The sequence below is a fragment of the Fopius arisanus genome, unplaced genomic scaffold (assembly GCF_000806365.1).
Source record: "Fopius arisanus strain USDA-PBARC FA_bdor unplaced genomic scaffold, ASM80636v1 scaffold00009, whole genome shotgun sequence".
NCBI classification, from domain to species: Eukaryota; Metazoa; Arthropoda; class Insecta; order Hymenoptera; family Braconidae; genus Fopius; species Fopius arisanus.
Window position 1 is genome coordinate 1314217 of NW_011887748.1, and position 24419 is coordinate 1338635.

Genomic DNA, 24419 nt, shown 5'->3' on the forward strand with positions numbered 1-24419 from the left:
ATTTTGGAGCACTAAGTTGAACGCACGGCGGCCATACTGTATTTCTCATCCCTCCCCTTATTACGCACCAAACAAACGTTCCAAAACCGATTGAAATGTGACATAAATAAAGCCTGCGCTCCACCTGACGGGAGCGAAATAATGAGATTTCATGTTAACATAAAACGCGCAGAATTCCTCCCCTGAAGTCACTATTCATTCAAGCAATTCGGAGCGCCAAATGTACACAAAACATTTTCACTGCTGAACAGAGTCACATGATGGCGCTCGACTGTATTCAATACGAAAATCAAAATAAACATCGATAAGGCAGCGGTGAATACGGACTCATTGTTCGAACGTAAACAGTCGATTTCCGAGTGAAGAAAGCCTCAATACTGAATTTTGAAAATTCAACTATACCTCCGGTTCTTTCCCTTTAATAAATTCCCTAAAAATAATTACATAAAGACTTTTTATTGTGAGAAATTCCACAATTCTTCTTTTTTAAATATAATGATTATTATTATTATATTAATTAAAATAATTTTTTTTTCACCTCCAGTTTGGGGAGAGGGAAAAAGAATTTTTTTTAAATCGAAATTTTTCAATGATTGAATCGTCGACTCTTGCCGTCAGCTGATTAGAAAGTCCCTCACTTATCGAGCCCATGTGGTTTATCAATAAAGACTAAAAAAACGAGAAAAAAAAATGAATTGTTGTACGCATGCGCTCTGACGGCGCGCGACCTTCGAGAAAACTGAAATATCGGAGCAAGTGCTTTTAGTGCGCGATCGACAGTCGCCGTGTACTCAAATATTAACGGATAAATATTCCCGTGTTTCATTTAATCCTCAACATATCCACGACAAGCGACAATTCTCGCGCAATCGCAAATCATAATGCCTCCACCCGATTTTTAACCCATACTACGCAGTCTCTAGACAGATCCTGAAGTTGAACAACCAAAAACCACTTCCCTGATTTTAACTGTCAATAACATATCAGCAGTCGTCATAGCCAAAAATCAATAAACACACCATACGTCAAGTGTCAGATCATTGAAATCTTTCGTTAATGTCAAATCATGAAATTTCATTGATTTATTTGTTTCGTTGAGCGGAGAAAATATAATAAGTATAAATAAACGAGTGTGACACGTGCAATTGGTTACTCACCTTGTGGTGGAAGGGAAAAAACCATAAGAGGAATATCTCAGCAAGATGGATTTTAAGTTCAATGTGAACAGACTTTTACCGAGAAAAATAAACAAGGTCACACAGAGTTTGATACCCGAGGACTTCAGGGGTGATCGACGAGAATTAAAGTAAGTTATTGGAATAATTCACTTAAATAATCATCAAGGTTACGCGATTCAATTGGAATCTGTACGGATTGCGTGTACACCGTCCTTTCACCGAGTCTTATTTTAATCTTTTCTCACAGCATCCGACATCCAGATTTAAACAGCATCCCCTCGTCTCCCCAGTGCAGATTAATCAATTAATCTTTGTTATCAATATTCATTATTTTAAAATGGATGCACCTGATTTTTTTCGTCATATCTGAAAATTTGGGCGGAGGTGAGACGAGAGTTCTGCGCACCATTTCCTTTCCATCAGGTTCATCAACATTTTCACTTTCCCCCGAAAAAATATGAGAGCTGATAAAAATTTTCCTCTCGATTTTCAATAATCAGAAAATCAATGAAACGCTGGATTTTTCCATCCCGTGATTATTAAAAAATCAGGAAACTTTAGGGAATTGTGAAATAAATTTGTAATATTTTTATAACAATTTCTCTGTAAATTCTGTTTAATTCCAGAATATTCTCGAGTGTCGATAAAAATCAAGACATCCTCTACCTTTCACAACCATCGCATACTTTCTACCTGTACTTTATCCTCTACCTTTTTCTGTTCCACAATTGAAGAACAATCCATCACAAAAAAGTAATTACCAAAGTTCCCCGGTTTGAATAATTGATGTGAGAATGAATCATGCGGCGTATAAAGTAGGTAAAATGAATCAACAGTCTATAGATTCCCCTAATGGTCGTTTTCCATCGATCGGCCCAATTTTTCCAGCAGAAAGCCTGAATTTAAATAAAACCCACAAAAACGCGAGCCCCTAATCACTCCCTAAATCACCAAAAAGGGGAATACCACTTCAATAAATTATCAACGCGTGTTAATTCGTGCCCTCAATTGACCCTGACTTACGTAACTTGCGTACACGATATATCGAGGCAATCACTGTGATTACAGAATTATCATTTATTCTGAGGAAAGCCAATACAGCCTGTGAAAGCAACACTAATACATTGTTATTTTCTAACTGTAACCCGCATGTGAAAGACCACAATTGAAACTTTCCACGATCATGCTCCGTTTGCTCGAAAATATCATGATGATTCATTCCATTGTTAACTAACGGTGTCTACGCTAATTACCCATCGCTTCTTCATTATTACTTGAGGCCACATCCTGTGGTGATTCCCCGTCCTTTTACTCATTTTTTATTCATTCAAAATATATTTCACTCGAATTATCCCCTTTATCCTCTCATCTATCGAATTATTTATTTATTTTATTCGTCAATTTTTGGACTAAAAACAATTTATCGTGTAATTTAAAAAAAAAATAGTCTGTAGAAAAGGATTGCCTGATGTAGAATTATGCACCGAGTTTTTCAGAGACTCGACACATTTTTCTTTTGCATTCAATTCCCACAGAACAATGGGTGAATTCCTCGTTTAATGATGTAATTTTGAAAGTGAATACCAGAGGCAGTTATCCAGGATCCTGGATGAAATGGGTGAGGCATCAGCACGAGCCCAGGGTCTCACCAAGCCGATAACGAGTGCTGTGAAATTACGAGACACTGATCACATTGTCTACCTCCTGGTGGACGGCGAGGGCAACGGGTAATTGATAATAATGATGAATCAATCAATCCAGATGAAAAGAATTTATTACCTCCAGGGGTCTGGGATGTGTCGTCGGCCTCTTGAAGACTGGCTCCAAGAATCTCTTCATGTTCGATGACGTTGGAGTCCATTTCCAGTTGCAACCAAGATGCATTCTCGATTTTTATATCCATGAGACAAGGCAGCGTATGGGACTGGGAAAAGTTCTGTATCAGCACATGCTGATGGTGAGTTCAGAGTGAATGACTTGTAATTTCTTGTTTTATATTGATTTTATTCTTCAGGAAGAGCGGATGAGGCCTGTGAAACTGGCGATCGATCGTCCATCCGAGAAATTTTTACAATTTCTGCATAAACATTATGAACTCGAGAAGATCATACCCCAGAACAATAAATTCGTCGTGTTCCAGGGATTCTTCGACGATGGTAATCCATTCTCACATCTTATCCACGATCAGAGGATTGAATTCGGTCAATGCCATCATAAATGTTCAACGCCTTTCATTTATTCGGTCGGGGTCAGAGCCTATACCCGTGTAAAACCACTAATTTTAAATGAAATAGTCGATTGACCTGGAATATTTACCTACGCCTAAAATTTCATAGTTTCCCTGAATATTTTCTTTTTTAATTTCCTCAATTTATCTTTCAGAATTTCAAGATCCCCGGGGCAATCGATACAGTTTACAATCTCGAGGATCTGTTGACGGCTCAGTATACAACAATGACATCCGAAAACCCCAATCTGCTAGGTAATCAATGCCTTCTGTCCACAAGAATCAAAATCAATTGAACCCGAAATAAATAAATAGAGCGATCATATAAATCAGAAAATTCACTCACAACGAAAAATTATTTTTGCAGCATCAATGGACATACGACTCCCCATTCCGCAGCTCCGAGGAGCTCCTATGGGCGTTATGCAGCTGCTAGGCCCCAATGTTCCATGGCCAACGTACGATAAATAATATTTTAATAACAAAAATAAATTTATCAATGTATCAATGATTTTATCGCACGTCCTCGTCTTGGAATTCTGTAGAAATTGTTGAAAAAAATAATACACCTATTTTAATAACAAACATCTCCTTCCAGATAATTCATAATGCCCCAGTTTTTGGCCAGACAACAGAAAGGAGCGGGTGAGTAGTGAATTAGGAGAAATTAGAGAGAAAAATACAAGCGCACGTGACGCAAAGTTTTTTTTATCCAGTTGCACATTACGCATCATCTACTCGTACTCGTCATTCATTTATATACACAGATATATACATACCACGAGCAATGTATCTGTCTAATTTCACCCAACCACACACTAAGAATAAATCCAGCTATATTTGTAATTCGTTCACTGGGCATTCCTTAGTGATCCCAGCAGGCATGTGATTATTTCTTCACTAATTAGTTAGACAAATCAATTATTATTTTAAGTCTAATATATTTATTTGTTTCTAAAAGTCGATTTTACGTACAATTTATTTATTTTCTCAATGTCAATTATTTTTATATCTTCACCTGAATGTGCGTTTTTTTTTATCAATTTATTCATTAAATGCAACTGTTTTAAGTGTAATTTTTCGTTTTATTTTTTTATTTCCCTCTCACTCGCTTTCCTGTTCAATTCTACGTGAAATAAAACACGTGGTAACACGTGGTGGATTTTCTGTGAGGTGGATAAATTTTTGTAGTGAAATCCCGTCGACTCCTGGTGCGAAAGTGGAGCGTCCTCGGTCTTTGAGTCTTTACTCTGAGGATGAGCACAGGGTTCGTCCCCAGGAGTCCAATGCAACGACTCCTGCACCAGAGGTACAGGCGATTCCAATACCTTTTGTGGAGATAAGACCTTCATCGCGTTCAATCGAGCCGGAGCCTCAGCCGGAGCCTGAGCCTGAGCCTGAACCATCGCCGAGGCCTGAATCCACTCCCAAGGAGATTGAGAAAAAAATTCAAATCCACGCCGAGGAGAGACCAGCCTCCAGTGTCAAGGCATCACCTTCTTGTGCTCAGGAAGTTGGTGGGAATCAATCAGGACACCTAGACCTCAAATTCTATCACTCCCCTTTGTGGTAGAGTTTTAATCGCTCATTCAATCGCCGAGCATAAAGCGAATTTAATTATCAATTCAAATTCCTCATTGACAACTGCATCAGCTGATCTCATTAATTAGACATTTCTCTCGTATTTAGTCATTTTAATTTGTTTAATTCAATCATGTGACGTGGGGCAATGTAGAAATCAATTGATAAGATATTATCAATTATAGGGATCACTTAAATCGCCATCACCTTCGACTCGCATTTGGAAATAATTAGAATACTATTATTAAATTATGTTTAAGTCACTTAGAGCAGAATCATAATCAAGATCAAAATTTAAAATGCATGATAAATTTTTCAATCATTGGAATAGAATAAAATACTATTACGCGTCCAGTGAATTATTAAATTCCGAGATAATATTGAATGCTGTAACAATTAAGTACTTTTCTTGATATGATATTTTACAGAATAAAGGCTTGTGTAATGTCTGAAGAGTATTATTTTTTGAGGATGAGGGATTGAAAATACGACTGAGTTGTCATTCGTTAAAAAATATATTGAAGATGATGAAGGAGGGAATTACACGTGATACTCTCCTCCGTCGAGCTTTTCGTCGGTCAACCAAGAGACTAGACCCAGACAGGTATCAGCATCCAGGTACATCATGCCTATCAATAAACCATTTAACAATCCCAGAGCAACACCTGCTGTTATATCGAGAATGTGATGTCTTCTCATTAATAATCTGGAGAGACAGACTGATATCGTCCAGGCAAATAGGGGAGGGATGAATATCAGAGGGAGTGGTGAGAGATTAATAAAAAAATAAGTGATAAATGTCGATCTGGATGCGTGACCGGATGGAAATGAATATTTATCTGGTCCCATTGCAAATGGATCGTCGGTCTTCACTGGTCTTCGTCTTCTCGTCACAGCTTTCAGAATGGCGATAAAAAATATATCCACCAACAGCCCTAGATAATATTCAATTATCAGTGGAGAATCTTTCGGGGATGATAATTATTTTGTGGATTTTACCTATAAATAAATTGATCTGCAGTTGATATAAACTTTTGCTGTTGAGAATCCATATCAATGCCAATGAACCGGCGAGCCATGGAATTCCGTGGGCTGATATCTACTTTATGAAAATATTTATTATTTTTCATTGTTTTTTAGTTTATTACTGCGGGATTACCTCTAGCAACTTGCAATGGACTCTCAGCTGTCGAAGTAGGGAAATGGTCTCCAATTTTTTAACGAATTCGTCTGTGACGTATGCATCAACGGCTAGGATTTTTCGCAAGAGTGAAGGGACTTCTCTTTTTTCCTGATTTAAACAATTGATTATTTATTTGAATTGAGCAATTGGGGGATGGAAATGTTAATTAATTTTCTCACCTTTTCCATTGTGGGAAATTGGAAACACTGAGACGATTTAGAGTGAACAATTGAGGTTAGAGTGACCACTAGATTTTTCGGTGGAAGTGCAAGTGATCAGCTGATCTAACCGTCATATTCTGTTTATAAAACTGTTACTGGTCGACGCCAAAATAAAAGCGCTGGGGGAGATTATAAATATTGCATATTGAATGAGTGATTTTATCTTGAGAAATAATCGATTCAAAATATCGGCGGGAGTGCATGATTTCAGGGCAGTGAATTCATTAATTTATGAATTTATTTATCAACTTTAACAATGCAGAAGGAAAAACCCACAACGCCAACAATGAGAAGGGCTCAGACGTAATTATTATTGAGATCATATGCATTTGGTAATTTGTTAATAATTATTTTATTGGTTAACAGCACAAGGACTCGCACTCCAGATAGAGTAGATGCATCAGCAAGATCTCGAAATCGTGGACAAGTCAGATGTCGTGCCACATTAACCCCAACAGATTTTGCAGTTCCCGGTATTTTTATTTATAACAATAAATTCAATTTCCAAGAATCAGCAAACTGATGAAAAAAAATAATTGAGGACTTGGTTGTTCCGAAATATCTCTGCAATTACGGGAGATACGAAAATTTCTGTGGAACCTTTTTTGTAGGTCTCAATTAGCTCTACAAAAAATGTTCTCACAGTAATTGTGAAATCTCCCGAAGTTCCGGAGATATCTGAGGAAAAACTGGGGAATTAATTATTTGGGAAGAGGTAATTGGGATTTTAATGATTAATAGGACTGCCAATTACGAGGCGTGGATCAGCAATGAATAACATGAACACAACAAGAGTGTCGGTGATGCCAATCGGTCATTTGGATAGTACGAGACGATTTCGAGACGAATCAGAGGCCAACAACAACGAATTGAGTTTACTTTATGATAAATATGTTCAAACACTGGCAGAAGAGCACATACTCAAGAAGAAAATTGAGGAAAGGGAGAAAAAAATTGTCACGCAGCTGACAGCATTGGCAAAGGAGCTGGAACAGTGCAGTGGAAAGCTACATGAGATTAGAATGAAAGAACTCGATGTTTCTACATTAAATGACATTCAAAAGAACTCCGACGCTCAGATAAAAGAAATAACAGTATTTCTCGGTACCACAATTCCATATTTAAAAATTCGAAAACTGAAGAATTCAATTAATTTCTGCAATTAATTTTTCGAAAATATCCCTGAAATTCAAGGAAATACCGAAATTGTTGTCAAGAATTTTTTGTGAGTCTCAATGAACTCCACCAAAAAGCTTCTCATGAAAATCTAATTATCTCTTTTAACTTCGGAGATATTTCATTATTAAGATCAATTTATTTTTGCGATTGAATTATGGATTATATATGGAGAGGTAAATGGCACTATGTACTGACTTTTTCAGATACTTATCAGGGAAAATCTGTGGAAACACTTGTCCACATTCAATCAATCCTAAAATCCTTGGACATTCTCACATGTAAGGATATAATAATTCCCAAAACAGCGGAACAAATGGAGAAATTAGTGACTACTCTCGAGAGATGCAATGAATTCCTAGTTTCCATGAATTCCATGATAGGAGATAAAGGAAAGACAATGAATACAGGAAGTCAGGGCCTCAAGGATTTCCTCCAAACTCACGAAAATCTTCAGAAGTACATGGGAAAGTGAGTAGAAAAAATTTCAATCTAATTTTCATTCTTATTTATTTATTTATCATTCTTCAATTTCAGTTTGGAGGATGCAGTTGAGGCTCTTCAAATCGAAGTGCTGAAGTCCCTCTCGACGACTCTAACACCTTCCCCATAGCCAATGATTTAATAATTAATTTCCACTCAACTTGTTCAAAAATAAATTAAATTTTCTCATAAAACAATAAAAAAAACTCTTCAAAGCCAATAAATTCCCAGCGACACGACATAATTCACCGAAACCCGCCATTTCCATTGTCCCTCAACATATACCACAAGAAAATCATATATATAAAGATGCACAGCCCCCAGTGCACTCCATCCCCGTCCTCACCCTCTGGTCCCCATTCCTTAAAAGCGCATGCCCGTCATTTCGCCATATTTAATTTTTCTTAAATTTTCCATCTTTTTTTCAATAAACCGAAAAACGACAAGCCGAAACGAATGAATAATCACCAGAAATCCCAAAGCGATTCCCGGGCTATTCCCAAAATACCGGAGGCCCGACCAAAAATTCGTGGAATATCGTAGAAAAAAATATGAAAAATAAAATAGAAAAGGATTTTTCCGCCACGCAATTTTATTCTGCGCATGGAAAGCAATTTTGCCCAATCATAAATAGGGCTATTGTGGGGGGTACGGTTGTATGTTGGTGCATTTCATACATCCCCGAGTGTAATGGTAACCAGATAGAGGCGTCGCGAGGCTGGAGTTACCACGTAAATATCCAGTAATTAGTATTTCGTACCATAGATTGACATCCCCCCACAATTTCCCCAGTAAATTCGTTTCAAAATGTGCTCCAACGATTGATTATCGATTAAAATCAAGATCAATTAGTGAATAGCGTGGAATGACACGCGACCAAGTGATCCGTGACGTCAGTGGTGCAATGGGTTGTCACCTGTCAAGCCGACTGAATCCTTACCACCCCCTGCACCCCAATCCCCCCGAGGGTGGTTCACCAGTGGTGGCGCCTTTACTGTTACCCTGTATCCACCCCCTACCATTCCCCCTTTCCATCTTTATTCAATTTCTCCGGGAGGCGCCAACTCCCTCCTCGCCGTTCTCTGTAATACACCCTATGCAAGCCCACCGCAGACACAAAAACAATAACAAATCGATTCGCGAGGGTAAAATGGGAGGGGAAGGGGTCAACCAAGGGTTGCTGGGAGCTGGGACACGGCCTCTACACCTACATACAAATGGGGGGGGTGGTTCGGAGATAAAGATAGAAAAGAGATGTAGAGATATGAGCCTGGACGAGTTATGCCAATGGATGAAACTAACCGAGAGCAAATCAAAGTACAAAACCACGGGAGTGCAGTATTTATAATTCCAGAGAAATTATTACGTGTCATTAATCAATTCATATCTCACGATTTTATTTACTATTCCTTTACCCCACTGGTTCAATTATTTATTATTATTAAATGTGTTTGTTTTATTGTAATTAATCAATTCACTTGACCAATTCACTTGATCAATTCTCTACTCCATGTCGGTGCATTTTTTGTTGGGATTACAATTGTTTATTATGTCTATTTGATACCGATCTCGTCGATTTTTTTTTGGGGATGGAAAGCAATTATTCTCGTAGACTTAACTGAAAATCTGATGGTGCTGCCGATGAATGATGATGAATCGGTGGTAACGATCGAGAGGTGTCGTCAGGAAGAGAGGGTAATCCCATCGATTGGAAAAATGAATATCGATTGTATCAGATCGTCGATCTGCAGAACAGAATATAAAAAATGTCAAAGAACTTCTGATACCACCGGATAAATTGAATCCTTGATCGGTATTTATGGATTTGCAGATGGAATATGGTATCTGGAGTCTTCATGCTGCAAGTGGATTATGGGGCGGTGATCCACGATTGGTTCGACGATCGGCGTCACTTGTACCACCCAGTGGACCACCGATTATTCCCCGTGCAGGTTTTTCGTTGCATCATCCCCTGGATCCATCCGCCTACAAGGCCCTAGAATTGACCAATCCATCGCACAGTATCAACAGCGATGAAGCAAGAAGTGAAACAAGTACACCACTCGATACCATCAAAAAATCGGATGACAACGAAAGCAACATCGAAAGAAATGACGAGGACGAGGATAACGATTACAAGGTAATGACGACCAGGACACCCATCACGATCATCAATCAATGAAATATTATTATTATTTAATAACATTAACAGAACTCCCCGCCAACGGAATCCAACGACAACAACAACGAAGACCCTGACGAGGAAAGCGATACAAATACGAATACAACCACAAGTTCCCAGCGGAATAATTCACCGTCAGAAAAATCCCTGGATCCCATGGCATATTTTGGTATGGATAAAGACGAAACAATAACACCATCGGTTCTCAATGGATGGGTACTGAGTGCCTACACTGCAATGCTGGGGAGATTGTCAGCAGCAACTGCTGCATTTGAAGCAACTGAGGTGCCAGGAATGCCGTCCGATAATAGTGACTCCGACAGCGACAGCTCGTCCTACACCGAGAGGTTCGTCTGCCAGTAAAAGCTCGTTAAAGTCCACCTGATTGTTCCAAATATGAAATTATTTCGATTGAATCCATTGGTATCTAGATCCAGAGGGGAGAGTCCTGTTGGTGGTACCTGCAGAGGATATCCCTGTGGCTCTTGTGATGTCATAAGCTCGACGAGACCTGCCCTGAGGAAGCACATCCTCAACAGTCATCCATCCAATGCTGAGGCCAGTGATGGTGATCCTCGCAGCTGTCCGTCACCTGGATGCAATTTCACGACAATTAACAGGTGCGAGATGGAGACCCATGTGGCTAATCACATGGCCCAGGGGACGACGTCCACGGGGAAAAAACGATCGCTGGCACTACAACGCGTCAGGTATAGGTAATCAAAAAATCAAGTTGACAGAATAAAAATTTCTAGGGGAATTATGAGAACTAATTAATTGATATCCCAACAAAAATTAGATATGAACGTGAAGAGTACAGGTGCACGATGTGCACATACGCGTGCACAATTGAGAAAGCATTCCAGAGGCATCTCCGAGCTCATGCCAAAGGCTCTGCACCAGAGACTAGAGTCAGTTGTGCTGTATGTGGAGCTGACAGATCATCTGAAGTTGATTTGAGTCGACACATGCGAAGGCATCGAGACGACAGATATTTTTGCTGCGACATCTGCGTATTTCGCACGGTTCAACTGAAAAAAGTATACGAGTGGTTGATTTTTTATTTCATGGTAAAATTCTTATTGTCATTGCTTTCAGTTAATTCAGCATCGGCGAATGCACACCGGGGAGAAGCCACATCTCTGTCCTCATTGCGCTTATCGGAGTGCAAGACGTGATAATTTACGGAGTCACGTACGCAGAGTTCACAAGAAAGAAAATCTTTACTGTGACACATTCAGTCCACGTGGTATGCTGATTGCACCAATTCCATCGGCATCGTCAACCCCTGATGCCAAGATCTCTGAATCACCGCCTCCTTCCAGTCAACATGGGCTCAATTAGCCTAATTAATTAATACGCGTTATGGATAAAGGAGTAATGTAAATTTAAACGTCCTCGATTTGTCAATATTTCACTTGGTGATTAAATACCATCGATTGTCTAATGATTATTTTTTATCTGCAGACAAGAGACTCTATTATTGCTGTGAATATTTGGCCTCGTCATTTCGTCGTTAAAACGCTAAATAACGCGTGACAAAGAGATAATGAAGAAGCCGATGGTAATATTAAATTAGTTTATTGTATCGGGAATTACCGGTGATAATTTGGGGCTGAGAATTCACTAGACTGATTGTCTTTTTGTTGCTTTAATCAAGACTGAGTCGTGATTTAGTTTCGTAGGTATTCAAATTATTTTCGTACGTATTTATCCATTTTTTTTCGTTTACTCTTGTTGAAATGTTTATAATATTCGTTGGCATTCGGTAATTTATAGATGAATAATGGGGTAATGATTTTATTGAGTATTGGGTGGCACCAGGTTGTAATTTGTGATTGGCAAAGAAGACTGACTAAGAATGCACATGAATTATTTCAATTAAATCAAGTGATCGTTCGTGTGAAATTGTTGTAATTGATGATTTGACCGGTTCCTTGGGGGCTCTAAATCCAATATATTTGTCCTTGAATTATAATTATCGATTGAATGATGCACACAAGGCAGTGTTTCCTCAATATTAATATTAATTCCGTATTACAACGTTCAATGCACAGAACAGAAAATTGCATTGCCATTTTCTTTGACGAATAACTAAATTAAATATACGTTAATGTGTGTCAATTTTCAACGTATGATAAGCTCTAATTCAATTCTATGAACATTCGCTATCAATATTATATACTTTTAATGGAAAAGTTAGAGTAGAGAGAAAGGCACTAGGAAAGGAATATTCTTGCTGAACGCCAATTGATTCAAAGTATACCGTATATACTATACACAGTACTTTATGCTTTTTGATAAACAATTGTATTTAAACTAATGTTTTATATTTGTACGTGATGTTTTATTGTGATGAAAGAAATGACAAGTTGAATAGTTACAAATCAATTAAAGTTAACGAATAACAATTTTATACAATGATTTTACACAACAAAACGCTTCAGAACGGAATATTGGGTGCGTATTGAAGAAAACAAAAGTTAATAAACAATGAGGATAATGTATTCGTTATTTTTCGTTCGATGAAGTCGATGAATGTGCGATTAAAAATTAGAGTCGTCTAATTAAACGGATTACTGTTTATTTTTATTGGCTTTAAATTTTAATGACTTGGCTCAATGTTCTAAATATTGATTCTTCCGATTTGTGTCAATAACTTCTTCTAGGTCACAACTCGACGTTAATTACGGCGAAATAATTGTGAGTAATAAACAGAATTCTGTCAACGTCCGAGCACCAGTAATTGTTAATGAAAAAAGTCTTCAAACTGTTAAATTTTTGCCGTAGCTCATAAGTGTCCTAACGTATACTTTAATAACTGTACACGATATTACATATATAAATATATATATTCTATATTAATTGTTTCTTAGACATACGAGTGATCACAGATAAATGAGTGTCGCGATTGAGAAAGAAAGAACAGATTATTTAGCGAATGCCAAATGGTGCCAATTTCTCCGAGTAGTCATGAATTATCGCGGTACACTCGATATTGATATAATGACTGGTAATTCCTCTCGGTAATTCAGTCCAATTGGATTTTATTGAGATAAATATATCGCTGAGGAATCTAGAAAATGTTTTAAAGATTAATACAATCTCAATGTGATAATATATTTGCTATTGAAAATTGACATATTAAAGCATACGATTACGATTCATTCACAAATGAAAGAGTTACGAGAGCCGCCTATGTATTTTGAAAAATTACGATAACTGTCATTCACTTGCGTTTATTTATATATAATAACGAATTAAACACGTATTAGTTGGAATTACTTGACACATAAGTACAAATAAGCCATGCGTTGGGTCATTTAATGGAATGAAGCCGTGAGTATGTAATGATATTAAATATTTCAATGTTATAAACAGTAAAATTGAAGATTCAGTTGTATTCTCTAAAGAACAATGAAAAAATCGACATGAAATCTCTTTGCACACTGTCTACTGTTATGCACTATTATATTTATCACGGGCTAATAAAGCTAATGATAAAGAGATGAGAGCGAATGATAAACTCTGGGGTTTGTCTTATTTATTTATTGCCAATATGATCGGTAAATAATCGATATTTAAATTGTTCTATAAATTTCACATGTGTATACGAAAGACTAAACTATCGCGAATGTGATTCAACGTACCTTCAACTCAATGTTTTATTGTCGAGTACTGATATCTTGGGGATAATTTTGTTAATTCTATTCAACAAATTATTATCCCTTCCATACACATTAATTATGTATGATTTTCCTGTAGCAATCACTCGCTGAACCAAAAATCGATGGAAGATTACGTTTCGATGATTGTAAAAGACTCAATAAAAGTTTTCACTATAAATAAATCATTTTAGTTTAAGCTCCAGGAAATTTTCATCGATCTGAGGGGAAGTGGTTTTATTTAAATCGTGTGGTTTTTTATTCGTTCCTGGAAGCACCAGCTTATCAACCGGCTTATCAACCGACAACACCACTTTTTAATTAAAAAAAATTAATTTAGCGGTGATTACCAAAAAGGACGAAATTATAAACCAAAAAAGGAGATAAGTCTTCAATTCATCTGTCATTCAGATATATAATCACGAAGAGGTGATATTTTAATGCAGGGGCGCATGAAATTCAATCGGAAATTAAAAAAAAAATACTCGTGATAAATGAAAAACAGCGGATTATCTAGAAAATAATTTTTATTAGATCTCAGCAAAAGTTTTACAACTGTAAAATACCTCCAGGATTATCAATACAGACATCTTGAAGATTCAAGAGGAAAACATGAAATTGACAATAAAATTAGCGGTAATCATCAGTTATACGAGACGAAAGCGTAATGCACGGATAGCCCTGAATAATATCCACTCATTAAATCATTATTTATGATTCCTCATCCTGCGTGATAATTATCAGCATTTCTCTGATCAATCAATACAGTACGTTATTTTCCGATGAATTTTTGCTGGAACTGGACATATAATTTTTCATAAAAAATAAATTTTCAAAAAATGCGAGAAACAATTTATCATCTCCACAAATTGGAGTAATCGTTAATATCGGAGTAAGTCCCCATTTTTTTCCTCACATATCGATGATTAAAGTGTACATTTTTGAATCACAAATATTTGTAGTTGTTTCGTTACTTAAGGAACACTTTTTTTTCAATCAATTATAAATAATCACATCTAGATACCGGGGATAATAATCCCTCTGATATTTAAGCGTTGTGATGGTTTTTTTAATTCCATGGTTGTGGCAAATATATAGTAAATTATAAAAATTATAACATTTTGAAATAACGCTGTGACGAGCATATAAAGTACGGAAGTGATACATTTCGTACATAAACTGAATTATACTTTTGTATATTCTGTACCATTCCTCTGGCGTTGGGTTTTTTAATTGTTTTTTGGAGTGTTTTTTTTATTAGTTCTCGTGTTGGCCAATGTAGGCATTGCAGGCTGGGCAATAATGCTTCTTTGCCAAGCAAGAGTCCATGCAATAGGGGCATGGAGCACATGGCCAGCATCTGGAGAAAAAAAAATCATTCATTACGCTTTGAAGACAAAACGAAAGACAAACGAAATTTCATGGAAAGAAAATACAAACAAATACAACAAATGTCCCGATTTTTTCCAAACAGACATTCAGACAGGATTATGATTAATTTTAATTAATTCAATGAGTACTCATCCCTGATTAATGCAATTAATTCCAATAAAACTACACAGTGTTGAGGGAATTTATGGAAAACTCGAGTTTAGTCTGGAGTTATTTAATCAGCCGCGGGGAACGGAGAATTTGACGGTGATTACGTCATCCTAACGTCAATTGCAACAAACACTAAGTGATATTTACGTCAACAGAAATCAGTAGCGAATAATTCTGGAGCTGTGAATTTGAAAGAGAATTTGGGCTTCAATCGAGATGATGTCACGTCTATTCGCAATGATCAGTCGAAGACTCGGCGACTCTCCGCAAAAAATAAAATAAACGAGATAAACTTTTTTTTTTCGACTGACTCACTGCAAGCAAGCATTCGCTGAAAAGATAACATTGTCGAGGTTCGCAGACATCCATGGAATTGAATCATTGAGAGGACAGAAAGCCGAGGAGAATTTTTTACGACAATTACAGCGGTTAATTAATTTTAATTAATCCTTTCTGCACGCTTTTGGTTCAATACTCACCCAATCAAACAAAGAAGAAGGGCAAAAAGATGAGTTTTAGTATTCGACTGTGTCTCGACTCTCGTCGAAATGTCAGCATGACAATGAGGACACGACATCCTCTGGGATTCCGGTCCTAACGCGACGTGCTGAACCATGAAGACAGCTGTAAAATTTATAATCAATGAATAATTCACGAATGATGAATAATTAATGTCAACAAATCATAGGACCCAATACCGATGAAGTTGCAGTTAAATTGATAAGGATTGTCAGGCAAAAATGGCCACTTAATCCTCTAAAGTTCAAACAACCATTTCTAAAAATCATTTCTAAGAAAATAAATAATGGATTCATCAGAAAAACAGATTGAACTCTCGATTAATTCCACTGATAGATACAATTGAAATGTCAAAAGCGTCAATTGTGCCTCAATCTTCCTCAATTAAAAACGATATGATAACTGTTATGAAAATCCATAATGAGTGATAAGTGTTAGTTATCCAGAAGCACCTGGTCCTGGTGGAGCAGCATGAGGTGGTCCAGCAGTGTATGGTGGAGGTGGAACAAATCCTGGTGGTGGTGCTTGCTTGTTTTCCATGGTAATTAGTTACTTGGCAATTCCTGCAAAAGGACAAAGCAAAAAAAAAACCATGCAACAATTTATCTAATTACTCTACGACTGATCACATCGAAATAACCAATCATCGATTAATTTTTATATTGAAATACTCGTTGCACACAAGATAATTCTGTAAACAGTATGAGTCAAAGCTGATTGTCACGTTATCTTTCAGTTCCAACTCTCTGATAACAACGGATTAACTGAATGGACACATGACGCGCGGAGACGAGTTATACCTAGCTGAATTGTTAATGAGTGCGTCATTCTGTGAGAGGAAATGCTACATTATACCGTGACAAAAATTCCAGAGTTGCATATTCTTTTTGTTCTTCTGTTAAACAGCGATAGGGAAATTATCCGCAGTTACTCGCATGTACGAAAAATAAATATCTGGTTGTAACGAATGATTTACAACAATTTTCATTAACTTATCACTTATCAATTATAATAAAAATAATATAAATAAATAAAAAGGGCAATGAAAACCAGTGATTTCGCAGGGAATCATCTCATGCAGTTGATATTTCCCTTGAAAATTCATCTAAAAATTTAAAATGTTGTTATTCAGCCCGTGAATAATAATTTCGCCTTGGGCTCTGGCGCCAACTCGTAATTTTGCCACTCATTGCATAACCCAGTACTTTTCATTTGGCAAAAGATAATGATATTCACGAGAGTTGTTAGAAGAGATCGAGAGAACCCGAGGAAAAAAAAAAACCCCGACAGCCCATCGTAATAAATTCCCCAGCCATTGCGACGCAGTTTATCATTATCAGCATTCGGTACTCGAACCGGAAAACTAAACAATCATTTTCACAAATGGTTGAAGAAAAATCGAGTGGCGTCGCGTCAGAAGATAGCACATATCCTCACGTAACGAATAATCTCAAGTGATTAAATTGATACGCGTGAATTACCCAGTAATTTTTTAAACCATCTGCAACCGACTGCATGCACTTTATTTTTCCCGTTGTAGCTGAGACTAAAAGAATCGATAATTACAACCAGAGGGGAGAGACCACCGGTGTTTCTCCCTCACACTCTGATTTACGTGCATACGAATGAGAGAGATAAGATTTTGGGTAACGCCCTGACATTCGATGCCCCACGCCACGTGTTGTAAACTCCAGATGAGGAAACAACTGTCAAAAAAAAAAAAATATTGAACAACCTCGGAATGAACACCTTGACATTCTGCCAAACACCTCAAAATTCCTATGAATTATACACTAACACTCAAGGTCATACCGATGGTTCTCAACTCTTATCTCAAAATTTCCTCCATTTGTTCATCTGTATGCGCATTCTATTTTAAATATACAGGAAAGAGCACAATTTTCCTCGATTTTCTGCGTACATTTGATTTTTTTTTATCGATTGATAATGAGGTGTTGTGCAATGTCAATGAGGAAGTCATCACGCCATTACGAGAGGCATTTCTCTTGAGTCTAGAGAGAATCCGTGTCTTTTCTCGAAATTATCGATAGAACGCACTTTTCCTATTTTCCCAAACACGCGATATTAGATCGTTTTTCTTTTGAGGGCTTTTAAGGAATGTGGATGCAACTTACCTTTTTTTTAAATAATCAACAGTAATAACAAATGCAAGTTCTCTTGTTTACTTGGATGGAATCGTTCTCTTGCGATCGACTGTCGCGTGAATCGTCAACACTTGCACTGAAGGCTGAAGGCTATTTGCTTTGGTATATACAGTATATAGTCACTGGATGCATGTGCATGTCAGGAAAGATGATCCGAGTGTGTGTGTATGCGTTTGCAGTGGGGGAATGAAGGCATTCACAGAATAAAAAAAATAGCTGCTGATAATGTGACGCCTTCGATGCACGTCAAGTTGATTACCTGGGAATTCCAAGAATTAATTTCCTCGGTAAAAAATCAAAATTTCAAAATTTTATTGAAACCGCTCGAGGGAATAATCGGAGGAGATATCAGTTTTGTTTTATTTAATCAAATATTGGGTTCCAGATTTTTTCCTCGGGTTGCGATAACGCACATATTCTCCAGGGATATCTCTGGGGTGATGTAATAGTAGAGGTGACTGTCGAATCCTAGAGTTCTCAGGTGCTCTATCCTCCCCCAGTTCAGTAATCCTTTGACTTTTCTTCCTGCCGACTCTCTCTTCTCCCATTTTACGATGAGCCTGCAATTTTCAATATTTTTCTTTTCCATTTTCATGGAGAACTTTAATTATTCAACTCACGTGGGATCATTCAGAACCTCTCTGCTCTTTCCGGTACCACAAGTCGCCCAACTTGCGATACTGCATAAAATGGGGAACTCTTCTGGAGTGAATCCACAGGTTTTCAGGTAATTTTTACCGACGTACGAGGAGTAGTCGCATCTGTGGTGACAGCAGAAGGCTATTATCAGTCCAGATACTTCTGAATTCACATCATCTCTTGCTAATTGAGATAAACATCGTATCGTCAAGTCTGAAAGTGAAAGTTCACCTTGAAAAACTGATCAACCATGATTTATTCTCAATAAATTACCAGTTGCAGCTCCACACAAATGTTTGGCAATTCCAACCTTGTGCTTGATACCCTTGATCTCTGAGATTTTACTCAAGACAAGATCACCGATATCTGCACGAATGCGAATAGTCTTCACTGTTGTCTCTTCATTTCTCAATTTATTATCGTTTTTATTCCGGTGACTGGAACGATCCACTAGGACAATTGTGCTGTTGTCCACGTCTTTCAGCATCTGTGCCAGCCAATACGTCAGTTTTCCTGGAAAAATTATCAATTAAAATGATAAACAATGTAGAGAAATGGTCTGTACCTTTGCCTGCACCGAATTCAATGAAACATGTGTCCTCTCGAGCCAATCCTGCTCGAGCAATGTGTCCCAGGATGGAAGAATTCTGAATCAAGTGCTTCCTTGTATTTTTTCCATAACTCGGATTATTCACTTCAGCATCGAGGACATCATGCTGAAGCATCAGCTCCTGAACTTCTGGTAAATCTTCTATAATCATCGCAATCCTGATTAATTATAAATCAAATATTTTAAATAATTAATTAATAATAATTAAAAACATACCGTATGCAGCCTCCACTCTCCTGATAATCCCCTCAACAACATCATCCTCTAGTAAATTCAAAGTGACACGTTCCGGATTTTCCTGAACATTTCCTCTATTTATTCCATCAACAATAAACTCTGGTTTAGCGTCAATAATTTTCTTGGCATTGCAGACCTTCAAATGTTTCTCGAGCCTGGACTCATAACAGGTACTGCAAAATATCTATAAAATTAATAAACCCAAGGTAATTAGCGCACCCTAATTACCCCAGAAGAGTAGAACTCACTGAGAATTGTCTAGGGGACAGGTGACTCTTTTTTTTTCCTTAGGGATTTCTCTGGAGACTTCCATGTGCTCTCCACAGAATTTATTCCCTTTTTTCACTGTCATCTTGCAGTATCTCTTTTTTCTCTCCACAAAATATTGACACCGCTCCATTATTTCACTTTATATTGGGACTGTTACTGTCACTCCAACCCCCAGAACTAGGCCTCTACTTTAGTCCATCCTCTTTGCTCAACACGTTGACGTTTCACTGTCGGCTCCATAACCTCTGGATTTCAGATCAGCTGATGCCACCACACACACGTGCATAAACACCCACGAGAGTAACTCATGATTTTTAAATGTTAAAGGCTTTTCACTAGATTAATTAATTATCTATCGACAAATTATCACATAAAAAGTAGAAATGAATGTAAATAGATTGAACGAACTCAGACGAAGTGTAATAATCTGTAGAAATTATTGTTATCAATTGAACGAGGCACGTGTAGCCGGTGAGCAAATGAATTTACAATAAACAATTGAAATAAAAGAAATAATTAAAAATAATGGGGTAATATAATTTCCCACAGATTTCCCGAAGACCTACGAAACAGAAGGTGTGGAGGCGCATTGGAATAAAATCTGGGAGAATAACAATTATTTTTCCCCCAGGAATGCCTCAGTCTCTTTCAGGATGATCCTCCCCCCGCCAAATGTCACAGGAGTCCTCCACCTGGGGCACGCCCTGACGGTAACAATTCAGGATGTCCTGGCAAGATGGCAGAGAATGAGAGGAGAGTCTGTTCTCTGGGTTCCAGGGCTGGACCACGCTGGAATAGCCACCCAGGCAGCTGTAGAAAAATATCTCTCCGCGACAAAAGGAATCGCTAAAAAAGATCTAGGAAGGGATGAGTTCCTGGCAGCTGTTGAGGACTGGAGGAACACCAAAGGGCGTGCCATCCTGAGCCAATTGAAGAGTCTGGGAGCTAGTGTGGACTGGTCACGAGAATTTTTCACAATGAGCAAAGAGCACAATGCAGCTGTCATCGAGGCCTTCATCACTCTGAGCAATCGAGATCTCTTGTACAGGAAGAAGGACCTGGTGAATTGGTCACCAGCCCTCCAGAGTACAATCTCAGACATTGAGGTGGAGTTTCTCGAGATTTCCAAGAGGACTGAGATTTTCCTCCCAGGGTACAGCAAGAGGATTTCCTTCGGGCAAATGGCTGAGGTTGCTTTTGCAGTGAGAGACTCTCCTGAAGAGCTCGTTGTTGCCACGACACGAGTGGAGTCCATGCTGGGAGATGTAGCCCTGGCTGTCCACCCTGAGGACCCCAGGTACTCACAATTCATTGGAAAAGAAGTTTTCCATCCACTGAGGGAAGTCTATATCCCAGTGGTTGCTGATATTTCAGTGAGACGTGACCTTGGCACTGGAGTCTTGAAGATAACACCAGCACACGATCGTACAGACCTTGAAATCGGTAGGAGAAACGATCTGGAGTTGATAGAAGTGATTAATGAAGATGGAACGATGAATGAAAATGCGAAAGACTTCGAGGGTCTCCCCAGGTTTATCGCACGTCAAAAAATCCTAGATTATCTATCGGATAAAGGTTTTCTCCGAGGGCTGAACGATCACCCAATGATCGTTCCCCTGTGCTCGAGGTCTGGGGACGTAGTGGAGCACCTGGTGAAGGAGCAATGGTTCGTCAGAACTCGAAAAATGGCGGACAGGGTTCTGGAGGCCACGAGGAGCAATCAGCTGAGAATAGATCCGCAGAAGTTCGAGGAACTCTGGGTCCAGAGGCTGGAGAACACGAGGGACTGGTGTGTATCTCGTCAACTCTGGTGGGGCCACAGGATTCCAGCATTCAGGTGTTCTAATCTATCAGAAAGCCACTGGATTGTTGCTGGAACCTTGAGGGAGGCCGAGGAGATATCGAGAAAACGATTTGGAAGTGATTATCAAGTCCACCAGGATACGGATGTCCTTGACACCTGGTTCTCAGCTGGTCTCCTTCCTCTGTCCGCCATGGGCTGGCCCCTGGTGGATCACAAGAGATTGTATCCTCTCAGTCTCATGGAAACTGGTCACGACATCTTGATGTTCTGGGTCGCCAGGATGGCCATGCTCTGCACGGAATTAACAGGGGAATTACCCTTTCAGGATGTTCTCCTTCATGGGGTACTCTGTGATGCCCAGGGGAAGAAGATGTCCAAGAGTCTGGGGAATGTGATCAATCCAGAGGATGTGATCAATGGAATCACTCTCGAGGGTTTAAATGCCAAGGCCCAGGACAGCCACAATTCTGGAATATTGAGCAAGAGTGAATTTAAGAGAACGTTGTCTGTTAATTCGAAGATGTTCAGCAATGGGATACCCCAGTGTGGAGTCGACGCCCTCAGGTTCACTCTCTGCGCTCATGACATCAAGAGTGACCGAATTAGTTTTAACGTCGTCGAGTGTAAGACTAATAAACATTTTTGCAATAAAATCTGGCAGGCCTGCAGGTACGTTCTCCTGGTGACTGATGATGGAGTTGCTGAGCCGAAAGTTCTCTCGACTGTCGATCAGTGGATCCTGAGCAGAATGGAGCTGATGGTTGAGAAGGTCAATGAGAACCTCAGGGAGAGGAACTTCCATAGGGCCATTGCGGCTATTAGGCAGTTCTTTTATTATGAATTCTGTGATTTTTATATCGAGGCCACGAAATTTGGGGTGAAGAATCGAGAGGAGACCGTCGAGGGGCATAAATACACTTTGGCCAAGTGCTTGGAGGTTTCTCTCAGGATTCTGGCACCTGTGATGCCGTATTTGAGTGAAGATCTTTATCACAGACTCAGGAGGAAGCTTCCGGGGTTCTTGGAGGTGCCCTCCTTGATGGAGGCACCTTATCCCACCGTCGAGGAACACCACTGGAGAAATGAAGAGCTCGAAGAGGAGTTCGAGGCGATCCTGACGGTTGTCCTGAGGATCAGGAATATTCTGAGCAATGTCAGCCGGAAAAACGTCTCCGAGGTGCATATTGTACCGGAGAGTGAAGACGTTTATCGGATTTTTAATGAGAACATCCACTTCTTCATCGCCACAACAAGACTTCCGAATTTGAAAGTTGTTCACAAAAATTGTTATGTTATTGATAATCATAGCGTGTGCCATGACGAAAATTATTGTAAATTGTATTTGAAGATTAATGAAGCGGGAGGTATGACAGAGAAAATCCAGAGTGTTTAATAAAATGTATTTATTTATTTGAAGAATATTTCATTCGATCTCGGTTCCATCCGTGATTTTTAATAATGATGGGGAACATTTTAATTTGATGAAATTGTCCTTTAGTGGTCGATCCACAGAAATTTCTAAGGATTTTTTAGATCGTCGGGATTTCACAACCTCGAGGGCTGCTTCCAGGAGTTCATTTGAGACTCTGCATTTTCTTACGTCAAGATATCTGAGATTTTCTGACAGACCGAGAAGCTTGATCAGTCCAGGTTCTGAAATCCGAGGGCAGTTCTGGCAATTCAAGGCCGTGACGGCCCGCATTTCCTCGATGTAGTAATCAGTAATTAGAGGGAGATTCATTACATTCAGAATACGAACGTCAGGAAGAACACATAGTTGTTCCATCGATCGATCTGTGATCTCAGGATTTGCTGAAATAATTGAAAAATCGACTGATAACCGATCGAAAGATTCAAATGAGAAGGAAATCCTCTATTTTCTCGTCTCACTCACAATTGATATCTAGTGCCTGAAGATTTTTATTAGTCGATAAAATATTGATGAGGGATTTATCCTGAAGATCGCAGGACGACAGATACAAATGTCTCAATTTCTTTATTTTATTGAGTCTCTCGAGCTCTGGTACAGGCACTCGTGATTCAGTTAAATCCAAAAAGAAAAGATTTTTCAATTCTTCGATTCCCTTTAAACTGTTTTCACCTAGATTAAAACCACTCAAGGTCAGGGCACGCAGTTGCCTGAACTCGAATAAATTCTGGTAATAAATAAAAGTAATAAATCATTAATCAATTTTATTTGAATGATCGAGTTAATGAATCACTTGATAATGGACTTACTGGAAATTTCTGATCTTCCAGGCGATGATCTGAGGACAGATCCGAGTCCATGTAGCAATGAATCTGCTGCAGAGAGACTGGTAAATACCCCAGAATTTCCAACTCAAACTTCCCACCGAGATTCGTTAATTGGATATAATTAATCTCATCGTAATGACTCTGAAGTAATGATCGCAAGTTGTCAAAGTGGATTTCCTCCTCGCACTGATCGCAATCGATCTCCACTCTACTCGATTTAATTAATTGTTTTCTTATTGAGGACAGATCACTCGCGAAATCCTTCAAGTCGATACACAGATCTTCCATTATTTAGTTTATTCCCCGATATTACGATCCAATCAATCACAAAAAGGAAGTGCGACTGAAGAAAATATTCGATCGAGTCTTGACGGAAAAATAATGACGCGTAACTCTTCACACCTCTTGCCAAATTATTTTGACATTCTAGATTGATCTCTGGGTGACACGTCAAGGTACCATGTAATTATATATCCATTTT

The 24419-nt window shown here is 38.5% G+C and overlaps 8 protein-coding genes across 12 annotated transcripts; 4 read left to right on the forward strand and 4 right to left on the reverse strand.

The window, feature by feature from the left end:
- Positions 1-743: 743 nt before the first annotated feature.
- LOC105274088 (alpha-tubulin N-acetyltransferase-like) lies at positions 744-5473 on the forward strand. 2 transcript variants are annotated; one of them, XM_011316932.1, is made up of 8 exons: positions 744-1306; positions 2756-2905; positions 2964-3135; positions 3193-3334; positions 3561-3660; positions 3773-3863; positions 4004-4050; positions 4597-5378. In XM_011316932.1, exons 1-8 carry the CDS (start codon positions 1203-1205, stop codon positions 4976-4978), a joined length of 1188 nt encoding a protein of 395 aa, XP_011315234.1. In that variant the 5' UTR covers positions 744-1202; the 3' UTR covers positions 4979-5378. The 2 variants fall into 2 exon arrangements, with proteins under 2 accessions (XP_011315234.1, XP_011315235.1); XM_011316933.1 differs by having other exon boundaries at positions 1220-1306; positions 2714-2905; positions 4597-5473.
- Positions 5474-5482: 9 nt separating this feature from the next.
- On the reverse strand, positions 5483-6454 carry LOC105274089 (presqualene diphosphate phosphatase). Its single transcript, XM_011316934.1, has 4 exons — positions 6349-6454; positions 6146-6277; positions 5986-6085; positions 5483-5921 (listed from the first exon to the last, which is right to left on the reverse strand). The coding sequence occupies exons 1-4, from the start codon at positions 6355-6357 to the stop codon at positions 5527-5529; spliced, it is 636 nt and encodes a 211-aa protein (XP_011315236.1). The 5' UTR covers positions 6358-6454; the 3' UTR covers positions 5483-5526.
- A 145-nt stretch (positions 6455-6599) lies between these two features.
- Positions 6600-8256, forward strand: LOC105274090 (uncharacterized). Its single transcript, XM_011316935.1, has 5 exons — positions 6600-6693; positions 6757-6863; positions 7132-7494; positions 7773-8037; positions 8104-8256. Exons 1-5 carry the CDS (start codon positions 6647-6649, stop codon positions 8177-8179), a joined length of 858 nt encoding a protein of 285 aa, XP_011315237.1. The 5' UTR covers positions 6600-6646; the 3' UTR covers positions 8180-8256.
- A 508-nt stretch (positions 8257-8764) lies between these two features.
- Positions 8765-14653, forward strand: LOC105274096 (B-cell lymphoma 6 protein homolog). Of its 2 annotated transcripts, none has more exons than XM_011316943.1 (6): positions 8765-8780; positions 9881-10189; positions 10262-10578; positions 10663-10947; positions 11031-11271; positions 11330-14653. In XM_011316943.1, the coding sequence occupies exons 2-6, from the start codon at positions 9881-9883 to the stop codon at positions 11573-11575; spliced, it is 1398 nt and encodes a 465-aa protein (XP_011315245.1). In that variant the 5' UTR covers positions 8765-8780; the 3' UTR covers positions 11576-14653. The 2 variants fall into 2 exon arrangements, with proteins under 2 accessions (XP_011315245.1, XP_011315246.1); XM_011316944.1 differs by having other exon boundaries at positions 10663-10941.
- LOC105274095 (lipopolysaccharide-induced tumor necrosis factor-alpha factor homolog) lies at positions 14406-18195 on the reverse strand. Of its 2 annotated transcripts, none has more exons than XM_011316940.1 (4): positions 18093-18195; positions 16410-16520; positions 15918-16062; positions 14406-15256 (listed from the first exon to the last, which is right to left on the reverse strand). In XM_011316940.1, exons 2-4 carry the CDS (start codon positions 16495-16497, stop codon positions 15154-15156), a joined length of 336 nt encoding a protein of 111 aa, XP_011315242.1. In that variant the 5' UTR covers positions 16498-16520; positions 18093-18195; the 3' UTR covers positions 14406-15153. The 2 variants fall into 2 exon arrangements, with proteins under 2 accessions (XP_011315242.1, XP_011315243.1); XM_011316941.1 differs by lacking the exon at positions 18093-18195 and adding an exon at positions 17439-17613.
- LOC105274094 (tRNA:m(4)X modification enzyme TRM13 homolog) lies at positions 18094-20257 on the reverse strand. Of its 2 annotated transcripts, XM_011316939.1 has the most exons (7): positions 19857-20257; positions 19588-19781; positions 19327-19512; positions 19035-19274; positions 18743-18974; positions 18536-18682; positions 18094-18381 (listed from the first exon to the last, which is right to left on the reverse strand). In XM_011316939.1, exons 1-7 carry the CDS (start codon positions 20006-20008, stop codon positions 18378-18380), a joined length of 1155 nt encoding a protein of 384 aa, XP_011315241.1. In that variant the 5' UTR covers positions 20009-20257; the 3' UTR covers positions 18094-18377. The 2 variants fall into 2 exon arrangements, with proteins under 2 accessions (XP_011315241.1, XP_011315240.1); XM_011316938.1 differs by lacking the exon at positions 18094-18381 and having other exon boundaries at positions 18411-18682; positions 19857-20256.
- On the forward strand, positions 20242-23113 carry LOC105274092 (valine--tRNA ligase, mitochondrial-like). The gene is made up of 2 exons (XM_011316937.1): positions 20242-20349; positions 20428-23113. Exons 1-2 carry the CDS (start codon positions 20262-20264, stop codon positions 23073-23075), a joined length of 2736 nt encoding a protein of 911 aa, XP_011315239.1. The 5' UTR covers positions 20242-20261; the 3' UTR covers positions 23076-23113.
- On the reverse strand, positions 23071-24397 carry LOC105274091 (uncharacterized). Its single transcript, XM_011316936.1, has 3 exons — positions 23921-24397; positions 23577-23838; positions 23071-23494 (listed from the first exon to the last, which is right to left on the reverse strand). Exons 1-3 carry the CDS (start codon positions 24224-24226, stop codon positions 23106-23108), a joined length of 957 nt encoding a protein of 318 aa, XP_011315238.1. The 5' UTR covers positions 24227-24397; the 3' UTR covers positions 23071-23105.
- Positions 24398-24419: the final 22 nt, after the last annotated feature.